Source organism: Triticum aestivum, unplaced genomic scaffold (genome assembly GCF_018294505.1).
Source record: "Triticum aestivum cultivar Chinese Spring unplaced genomic scaffold, IWGSC CS RefSeq v2.1 scaffold12432, whole genome shotgun sequence".
Lineage (NCBI taxonomy): Eukaryota > Viridiplantae > Streptophyta > Magnoliopsida > Poales > Poaceae > Triticum > Triticum aestivum.
Genome location: NW_025228177.1, coordinates 57084 through 64815, shown reverse-complemented (window position 1 = coordinate 64815; position 7732 = coordinate 57084). Strand labels below are relative to the sequence as shown.

Sequence of the window (7732 nt, the reverse complement as noted above, 5' to 3'; positions counted from 1 at the left end):
CATAGTATAGACGCAGAAGGTGGTATGTACGCTATACGTATTATACGGAGGTAGAGTATGGTTCCATTGGATGGTTATATCAGTCTCTCGGAGGTGCTCATAGGGGTAGGATGTGCGTGTGTGCGTTTATAGGGTTGAGTGTATGCGCGTGTATATGAGCCTCAAAAAAATCAGTGGGATAATATTTTATCTATTATTTTTTTTATTTTTTGAAGTAAGAAGAAGAAGAAGCGGGGGGATTTTCGCAGCTAACGCACACGAACCAACCTACCAACGGCCACGTCCCTCCACCGAACCGCCTCCCGGAACTTGGAAAATAAATAAATAAAGGAAAATAAAGGGCCACGTCGCCCACCTCCCCCAAATCAACGGCGAGCTGAGAGCGAGGGCGAGAAATCCCCAAATCAATCCCCAAATCGATCTTCCAATCCAAGAAGCCATGGCGTACGCGGTCCCTCCCGGCGACGACGACGATCTGATGAACGTCCTCAGGCTCCCGCTCAGGCAACTCCCTGCCTGGGTGAACAAGGACGACCTCTACCGCGACGTTCCCCACGTCGTCGCCGGCGACTCCTTCCAGGCCACGGACGGCGCTGGAAGGCCGGCGTACTACGTCCTCACGCCGCTCCGCGCCATGGGAAGCCGGACGAGGCGCACGGTCGGCGGCGGGTTGTGGAAGGTGGAGAAGACCATCACCCTCCTACCTACCGCCGACGAGGCCAAGTCTTCCACTTCCAAGCCGGCGCCACAAGGAAGCTGCACCAAGCTCTCGTTCATCTCCCGGCCACCCGGCGGGCCGGAGGGGAGGAACGGCTGGCTAATGAAGCAGTATCTGCTCCCCCACTCGCCAGGTGCCCCCGCAGGCCCCGCCCTCTGCAAATTGTATTTCAAGAAGTCGGCGGTGGCGGCTACGGCGGCGTCGACTACGGCGGCGGCGGCGGCGGGGAAGGCGACCGCGGCTGCTCGTCCCAGCCGCCTGCCCGCATCCGCCTCTTCCCCGAAGGGCTTCTTGAAGAAGCCGGCGGCGGAGGCGCCATCTACGGCGGTGCCGCCGGCGACGAAGGCGGCAACATCCCAGGACGCGGGCGCTCGTCCCCTGCGCCTGCGCGTGCCGACCTCCACCACTTACGCCAGCCGGCTGCGCCTGCCGGCCTCCATCCCTTACTCCAAGATCTTGAAGAAGCCGCCCGCCGAGGCGCCATCTACGGCGGCGAAGGCTCCATCTCGCGCCAGCAGCTTCCGCCGGCCTGCCTCCACCCCCTGCCCGATGAAGAAGCCCGCGGCGGAGGCGCCACCTGCAGCGGAGCAGGCGCCGGCAAAGGCGGCCGAGGCGCCATCTACGGCGGCGAAGGCTCCATCTCACGCCAGCAGCTTCCGCCCGCCTGCCTCCATCCCCTGCCTGAAGAAGCCCGCGGCCGAGGCGCCATCTACGGCGGCGAAGGCTCCATCTCACGCCAGCAGCTTCCGCCCGCCTGCCTTCATCCCCTGCCTGAAGAAGCCCGCGGCGGAGGCGCCACCTGCAGCGGCGCCGGCGCCGGCAAAGGCGGCCGCGGCCCCTTGCGCCAGCCAGGACTCCACGCCTCCACTGCGCCGCCAGCTCTCCCCCGGCACCACACCCGGCAGGAGGTGGGTGCTGGTGGAAACCGAGGCGACCAGCCCCCCTCCCCAGCCAAACCATGATCGCATCCTCAAGCGAATCTACAAGCTCGCAGAGCTGGAGGTAGTCGATGTCGAGGAAGGCGAACTTTTGGAGCAGGGGCACTATCTTAGAAAAAAAGGAAAATTCTCTTGCGACAAGTCCTCGTTTATGCTCCTTAAGGACGACTATTGTAGCTTCAGGAGTAGGGAGCTTTCCTGAACTTGGTAGCACAGGAAGGAAAACTTGGTAGTACAGGAGGGAGCTTTCCTGAACCATCCTCTCTTCTAAGTGGTATGGATAAAGTTGCCTTCTTCATAAGCCAAATAATGCATATTCTTGAATGACAGACTCTGTTCCTTTGTTAGCATTTCCTTGGATCAAAATCATAGTTATCATATATACTTTGGCTCGTACACAATTTTGTGGGTGGCAACCTTTGAGTATTTCATACTATGCACCAATATGTTTCCCTCAATAGAACTTAATTGTACCAATCTGCAATGGTGTTTCCTTGTAGAAGGTAAATGTAAGAAATTGACTGCATTCCTGTCTGGTTGCTTTCAATAAAGGATGAATTATGAATATGAATCTTCCAAAGTTTGTTAATTAAATTGATTATAGTTCCAACCAAAAGCTTTTTTTATCCTCACTTGCTACTTTGACTCTCGGTGCTTTCTGATGTGCCATCATTTATTTATTTCGAAGTCTTGATTTTTTTTGAATGTGAAGGTTCAAAATATTAACTGCTTGAAATGAGGTGGCCATTTCATCAAGAGATTAGAAATTCTATTCACACTGGCAAAAATATGCTTACTGGACAACTGTTGTCTAATTTCTGTGACCTTATTTAGTTTCAGTTTGTGTTGTCTGCGGCACAGACACTCATTTCAAAGGCAGGGCTGCGTCAACGATGCGCGTCAATAATTAGGCTGATGGAAATAGCAAACTTTGGGCGCGGTCTCCTCGATCCTGTAGCATCTTCGCTCTTTGGCCATTACTTGTGCTCCTTTCGCTAGTTCCTTCATTTTTCATATGCTAGTCTACAATTTGTCATTGTCACAGTGTTTGCAATTTTTTTTCTGCAGGTCATGCTCAACTTTTTCACCCTCTAAACCTGGTAATATTACCCTACCCTGAGATCCTTGCCCTCAAGATTCATCAATAGCTTCTGTAATAATCGTGTAGCAGTGTCCAGCTCAGTGCCAAGGCGAAGGGAAGCCCCAATCACCAAGATGGCGGAGAAGCTTCTGTATTGTCGTCTTGGCATCACAGAAGAGGGTGTTCCAAGGCCGTCTGCCATCCATTGCCATCGATGCATTGCGCGCCCTCTTCCAACTTGACTGTGACCTCTCCACAGCCATCGAAGATGCTCCTGTTGCCCATGGAGTGATCTGGACCGCCAAAGACACACAGATGGTTGTGGTTTCCGCTGTGGTCGAGTTCCCTGATCGTAGCTTAGTCTTTTGTGAGATGTGTGTTGAGATGCTGCTTGCTGTACCAACCAGCAGTCTGCTTCTCGTGATGTTCCCCTTGCTGTACCAACCAGCAGTTTGTTTACCCTGTTGGGCAACTGTAGGGGTTGTGAAATGTAGGTAACGTCTCTAAATGATGACTATGATGTTTATGAATGCTGACTATGATGTTTATATGCTGATACAATGCAAATTAGTTGTTTCTTTAGTTTAGTTTGAAATGATCTATATTGGTTAAGTGCATTGGTTGGCAGATCATATATGGCGCACGTGTGCCTCCGATCGTCGCTGCTTCGCTGAAGCAAAGTGAACGAACGAGGACACACAGGCTGGCCCACTTAGGGAAAGCACCCGCTTTTGGGAACCTTCTAGTAGGTTCCCTGAACCGGATTTTTTTCTGTGGCCATTTTTCCCCCTTTTCCCTGTTTTCTTCTTCCTTTTTTCTTTTCTTTCTTTTTGCGCTTCTGTTTCTATTTCTATTATTTACCTTTTCTTTCATTTGATCATTTTTCGTTTTAGTTGTTATACTTTGTTTTCCAGAAAATGTTATAAATTCCGAAATTTTGTTTGTGACTTCAAACTTTTTTACAGATTTCAAATTTTGTTCACATTTAAGAAATTTATTCAGAATTTAAATGGTTCAGCGTATGTCACAAAATGTTCAACGTGTATGTAAATGTTTGTTCAGCGTATATTGCAATGTTCAATGTATATTTAATTTTTTCGTCATATATAAAAAAATGTTTAATGTGTTTTAAATTTTGTTCAGCATATATCACAAAAAATGTTCATTGTGTAGTTAAACATTGTTCAGCGTATATATTATATTGTATATTACAAAATGTTTGATGTATATTTGAACATTGTTCATCGTATATATAAAAATTTCATAAATATATTTTTAATCATGTTCTCAATAATTGTTCATGTTTTTGAAAAAAATAATCATGTTCAAAAGTTTGTTCAAGAAAACATTATTCATTCTTTTAAGGAAGATAAAAAGATGGATCTGTTGTCGCACATAGTACTCTTAGTTTACCACGGTAATTTAAGACAAGCTCAGTCGGTAGGTGCAGTAGTTGGCGACGTGACTACCCGCCGCTCCATTTTTTTCGACATTCTTTTTAGGTACGCTTGTCGCCTGGTGAATGGGCCGGCCAGTTTGCGCGAATTCTTCAGCGAAAGGTCTTGCTTTTGACGCTCATGAGCGTCGAGCAGGAGCTCTCCTATAGGTTGGGGTTGTATAATCTCTGGAATGTAGTTCTTGTCACGATCACATCTATCAAACTCCAAGTCTCTCAAATGGCTTTCTCATGAAGCACCATGCACGTAATGATGACCTGAGCTTGCTTCTCACAAAGGTAACTTGGCATTTTCAGTAAAACACACCATTTCATCTTCAACACACCAAATGCACGCTCAGTGACATTGCGGAGACATCTTCTTCGGGGAACATGGTCTCCATGCTCTTTTCTCGTCTTTCGCTGACCATGGCCCTCTTCTTTTGGTGCACAAGGCCCGAAGCATCCGAGATCTTTCAAGTTTGAGATTTTTTTGGTTGGATTCTCTAGGTTCGACGAAGTGGCCGAGAAGGCATGGAAGGAAAGAGCACGCCTATGCAGAGCCTTGCCATATTATTTTCCATAAGCTGAAGATTGTTGCTTCTCATCTTTGGTGTAGAGCAAGTCCTTATTCTCCAATGCAAAGCTTCAACTATATTTGGCCCTTGAAGTTATCATGCGCTTTGACATAACATGCTCTCTTTGCCAAGGAAGCAGACATTCGCCAAAGACTCAAGGTCTGGCTATTCTAGTAGATGTTAGGAAAATGCAATGTGCACACATCTCCAATCTTAAAGAAGCACACATGTCAATGGACGCAGGCGTAAAAACCTCATCCACTGACTCAAGCATAACCACGGTTGGGTCACGAGCCGCAAGGAGAAGGAAACCATTGTGCATGATCATTTCTCCAACACCTTTAGTCATCCCGCTCAACACCCTCTCGACTTCAATTGACCTGATCTAGGGATTCCCCCTCCTTCCTTTCTCCCATAGGCTGGCTGCCATAGGGGGGTGCGCCAGCCCCTTGTGGGCTGGTGTGCTCCCTTCTAATGGCCCAATAGGCCCATCATCCTCCCGGGGCCTCCCGGAACCCCTTCCGGTGATCCGATGACTACCCGGTACTACCCGAAACCCTTTCGGTGTCCAAATAGTATCATCCTATATACCAATCATTATCTCCGGACCATTCCGGAGCTCCTCGTCGTGTCCATGATCTCATCCGGGACTCCGAACAACATTCGGTCACCAATTTCATATAACTCATATAACACTATATCGTCAACGAACGTTAAGCGTGTGGACCCTACGGGTTCAAGAACTATGTAGACATGACCGAGACACCTCTCCGGTCAATAACCAATAGCGGAACTTGGATGCCCATATTGGCTCCTACATATTCTACGAAGATCTTTATCGGTCGAACCTTATGACAACATATGTAATTCCCTTTGTCCATCGGTATGGTACTTGCCCGAGATTCGATCGTCGGTAACTTCATACCTAGTTCAATCTCGTTACCGACAAGTCTCTTTACTTGTTCCGTAATACATCATCCTGGAACTAAGTCCTTAGTGATTTTGCTTGCAATAAGTGGCGTATAGGAGGTCCCGGGGGCGCTGGAAGTCCCTAGCTAACGCTCGCTAGCGTCTATAGGGCGAGTTTCGCGCAGGCGCGAACTGAATTGGCCGGCCCATTCGATGGCGTCATAGCGAAGCGCTACTAAAAATAAAAGAACAAAAAATGCTCGACTGAGGATTCGAACTCGTAACCTAGCAACGGCGACTAAGCGTTCTCCATCAGTTGAGCTGGTAAGCGTTTGTGGTTGGTTGATCGCGCAAATTTCTTTGAACTCCATTCCATGACAGATCTAGAAAAAAATACAAAAAAATTCAACCATATAACATTTCTGTAAATATATAACGTTCAATTTTTAAATAGACAAATAACATTTTTGGATACATACTGAACAACTTTGAAACACACATTGAATATTTTTGTGATATACGCTAGGTATTTATTTAAAAATATATTAAATATTTTTTGTAAATATAAGATGAACATTTTTTAACTACACATTGAACATTTTTGTGATATAAGCTGAAAATATTGAAACAGACATTGAACATTTTTTTAATATATGTTGAATTTTTTTTATAAATACATTGTACATGTTTGTAATATACACTGAACAATTGTGAATTTTTTATAATTTTTTTAAAAAAATTGTGGACAAGTTTTGAGATCATGAACAAAATTTGGAATTTCGAACATTTCTTAAAACAAAGAATGAAAATAAAAACGAAAAAAGATAAAAGAAAAAGAAATAGAAAACAGAAACTGAAGAAACAGAAAAAAAAAGACAACAAGAAAAACCGAAAACAGTAAAAGAAAAAAGCACAAGAAAAACCGGTGGAGGGAACTCTCTAGAAGGTTCCCAAAAGTGTTTGCCTGGCCCTGATTCAACGCCCGAAATGGGCCGGCCTGTTCGCACTGCTTGCTGGTGCACTTCAGCGGAAGCGCAGCAGACAGACGCACGCGAGCGTCAAATATGGTTCGCCGGTGGCGCCCGCCTGCACGATATTTTTACGTTGTGGTTAACACTGATCCCAAAACCAGAAAAAGCTGTGAACCAACCTGTGGTTCGATGGTTAGAGGGACTGTGGTATTCCCAGCCCACCAGGATTCAAATCCTGATGCTCGAATTTATTCCTGGATTTATTTCAGGATTTCCGGCGATGCGCATTCAGTGGGAGGAGATGTTCTCGTCGACGACGAGGTGCCTACGGCGACTTCGTAAATTTTAAGATGATATGTCGGCTCAGTCTCTCGGAGGTGCTCATAGGGGTAGGGTGTGCGTGTGTGCGTTCATAGGGTTGAGTGTATGCGCGTGTATATGAGCGCTTGCGTCTGTACTGTGTTAAGAAAACCCAGAAAAAGCTGATGGGCTGGCCCACATTGCACGAACGGGGGGTACGGTTTTACGCCCACCTGCTTGATCTTTTTTCGTTGAAGTTAACTGGCCTACTGGGCCGAGGAGAAAAGGGCCCGGACCGCGACCTGGAACGAACGATCTCACGGGCAGCGCTCGCTCGGTTCCACGTTTTTGAATTTGATTAGTACCACACCGGTCGCTTCTAAACGTATTTAGCGGCATAAAAATCCTGTTACCGACGGGGTTAATCGCCGAGGACAGCATTGACTGGACCAGCTAAGCTAGCTAGCTGGGCTAGCTCTGTTGAGGCATTACCAGATGACGCACTGACTGGACCAGCTAATTAAACGCTAGCTAGCTGAATTAGCTCTGCTGAGGTAAAAGCGTTCACTGGCCTGGCCACCCAGTTGAAGTAAGTCTTTTTTATTTCTCCCTTGCTTCGTTTTTTACTCATCGTATAATGGATTCTGTTCATTTTCCTTTTTGATTTTTTTCTCCCATAGACTATTAACATTTGAGATAGATGAACACAAACATTTATTAGTGTTGCTTGTGGATGTCAATAATAGGAGGATTATATACCTTTGGAAAAACTTGCGGGAAATTTGGCAGTGTCGGTGCGTAA

At 46.6% G+C, this 7732-nt stretch overlaps 1 protein-coding gene across 10 annotated transcripts; it reads left to right on the top strand.

Moving 5' to 3' along the window:
- The first annotated feature begins 312 nt into the window (after window positions 1-312).
- Window positions 313-3263, top strand: LOC123173441 (nascent polypeptide-associated complex subunit alpha, muscle-specific form-like). Of its 10 annotated transcripts, none has more exons than XM_044589925.1 (4): window positions 313-1930; window positions 2491-2610; window positions 2725-2756; window positions 2835-3263. In XM_044589925.1, exon 1 carries the CDS (start codon window positions 440-442, stop codon window positions 1856-1858), a length of 1419 nt encoding a protein of 472 aa, XP_044445860.1. In that variant the 5' UTR covers window positions 313-439; the 3' UTR covers window positions 1859-1930; window positions 2491-2610; window positions 2725-2756; window positions 2835-3263. The 10 variants fall into 10 exon arrangements, with proteins under 10 accessions (XP_044445860.1, XP_044445855.1, XP_044445862.1 ...); XM_044589920.1 differs by having other exon boundaries at window positions 2828-3263; XM_044589927.1 differs by having other exon boundaries at window positions 2518-2610; window positions 2725-3263.
- The last annotated feature ends 4469 nt before the right edge of the window (window positions 3264-7732 follow it).

Coding starts and splice junctions, on each gene's coding strand:
- LOC123173441 (XM_044589927.1), top strand. CDS start 440: ATGGCGTACGCGGTCCCTCCCGGCGACGACGACGATCTGATGAACGTC.